The 2,510-nt window shown below is 32.1% G+C and overlaps 1 protein-coding gene across 1 annotated transcript; it reads left to right on the forward strand.

The window, feature by feature from the left end:
• The first annotated feature begins 528 nt into the window (after nucleotides 1-528).
• LOC107956985 (cytosolic sulfotransferase 14) lies at nucleotides 529-1,635 on the forward strand. The gene has a single exon (XM_016892410.2). It carries the CDS (start codon nucleotides 529-531, stop codon nucleotides 1,633-1,635), a length of 1,107 nt encoding a protein of 368 aa, XP_016747899.2.
• Nucleotides 1,636-2,510: the final 875 nt, after the last annotated feature.

Raw genomic sequence — 2,510 nt, forward strand, 5'->3', positions numbered from 1 at the left:
AAGTGCTTTGAATGGTTGCTAATTCCCCCATGCCTCTAATATTTGCATAAGAACAATGAAAACCCTAACTATTATATGCTACAATTATTACTAGTTAAGAAAGCAAAGCATGTTATTTATGCCCTAAGGACATTGGAATTTACTGTGAATTTTTCACAGAGGGTATGGTTGTTGTTCTCAATTTGTTAAGGTGAGAGGTAAACCTCGTTTGTATAAAAAGATTGGAACTAAAATCAACATTTTTATTTTATTTAAATACGTGAAAAATCAAATAATTTCAGGTTAGATCTCTGTTTACCATTTTAATAAGAGTGACTAAACTAATCCAACACGTGTACCTATTTTTTCGGATGCGTATAATAAAAACTTTTGAAAATTGGGACGTTTACCCTAAAATAAATGATTAAAAAATAAAATATTTGATATGGTCTCTTTTTATTCTGCTCCACAAAACTTGCTATATAAACAGAAAACTAGTTTTGAATGTTGTTTTTCTTATCCCTTTATCGACCAGCTGCTTGTTTCACCATGGAGAAAACAGATATGTACAACTCCAGCATGGTTTCCACATCCCATGATGTTGAGGAGTCTTGGGATGATGAATTCCAACAACTGGTGCAAACCTTCCCTAAAGATAAAAGCTTCACAGGAATGAATCTTTACTTCTTCCAAGGTTTCTGGTGCCCATCAATTGTTTTAAAAGCTGTGATTTCTTGTCAGAAACATTTCCAAGCATCTGATTCTGATATTCTCATCGCCACTTTGCCAAAATGTGGCACTACTTGGCTTAAAGCTTTGACTTTCTCCACTTTGTACCTCAGTCAGTTCGCAAGGGAAAACAATCCCTTGCTCACCTATAACCCTCACTCTCTGGTTCGCTTCATTGATTATGACTTTTATTTGAACGACACTTGTCCTGATCTCGAAAATTGTACTCTTTATCAGCCAAGACTTTTTTCTATCCACTTGCCTTATGCTTCTTTGCCAACTTCCATTAAAGATTCCAACTGTAAGATTGTTTACTTATGTAGAAACCCCATGAACACGCTCATTTCTTTTTGGTCTTTCTTTTCCAGGCTTCGAGGCGAAGGCTTTGAGCCAGTATCACTAGATGAAGCTTTTGAGATGTTCTGCCAAGGAATCAATGAATTTGGACCATTTTTCGATCATGTGCTAGGGTATTGGAGGGCAAGCCAAGAAAAATCGAGCAAAATATTGTTTTTACAGTATGAAGATCTCAAGGAAGACATCAATTCTCACCTAAAAAAGTTGGCAATGTTTTTGGGGGTTCCTTTCACTGAGGAAGAAGAGAAACAAGGAGTTGTTGAAGAAATAGCGAAAATTTGCAGCTTTGAGAACATGAAAGACTTGGAAGTGAATAAGAAGGGCGCGCAAACTTTTGGGTATCCACAAGAAACTTTCTCAGGGAAAACAAAGACTTTTGTGATTCCACGAGAAGCTTTCTTTAGAAAAGCAAAAACGGGAGATTGGAGCAATTATCTCATACCCTCCATGGTTGAACGTCTAGAGAAACTTATTCAAGAAAAATTGGATAACTCAGGTTTAACATTTAAATTGTTCTCTAAAACTTCAAAAGATAACGAGGGATGTATGTCTATTGGCTTTAATTTATGAAGAATAAATTCCATATTTGCATGTCGAGAGTCTTTCCCTCGCAAAATAAGGTTATATAATAATATTGAGGTTAAGATATGCTTGTATTCCCTATATTTATCCAGAATTTGAGATTTAGTTACTGTATTTTAAAAGTTAAAATTTTAAGCCTCTTGCTTTGTCAATTTAAAGATTTTAATCTAATCATTATCATTGTTTGTAATTTCTGTCAAGACTTGTCAACTTAACATTTTTATTTTTTTGTCAATCATGTGCAATGTTATAAGAGGGCAATTTAATTAGCATGCCGTGTTGGCAAGTTTTGATGAAAAATGCTAATAATATTAATGATTGGATTGAAATTTTCACATAAAAAATTAAAAGAATTTCACTTTCAACTATTTAAATATAATGACTAAATTTCAGATCTTATCTAAATACAGGGACCTAATATTATTCCAAGGACATGTAATATAATTATCTTATTGTAAGGTTATGGTTTATGAATATCTATATATCTAGATATAATAAAACCAACTCGTTTGAGAGCCCACTAGGAATAAATAGGGGTATTGTGATAAGTTGTTAAGAGTAAATAAGTTTATTGTTGTGATTTTAAATTATTTTTCACATAATTTTAGTTAATTGATTATCTGTTTTAAAATGTTAAAAAATTCATTAATTAAGTAATATTTTTATAATTGAAAATATTCATTGATTGAAAAGTTAATTGATCATCTTAATTGTTAAAAAATTATTTTTCACTTAATTTTAATTAATTGATCATCTTCCACCCTTTTTAGGTGTAGCAACAACTTAATATCCAAGGGTTGTTTGGTTTTTATTTCTTTCTCTTATGTTGGTTTCACTTGTAACTCGCTAGGATGCGCCTGTCA

This window comes from Gossypium hirsutum, chromosome A11 (genome assembly GCF_007990345.1).
Source record: "Gossypium hirsutum isolate 1008001.06 chromosome A11, Gossypium_hirsutum_v2.1, whole genome shotgun sequence".
Taxonomy (NCBI): Eukaryota; Viridiplantae; Streptophyta; class Magnoliopsida; order Malvales; family Malvaceae; genus Gossypium; species Gossypium hirsutum.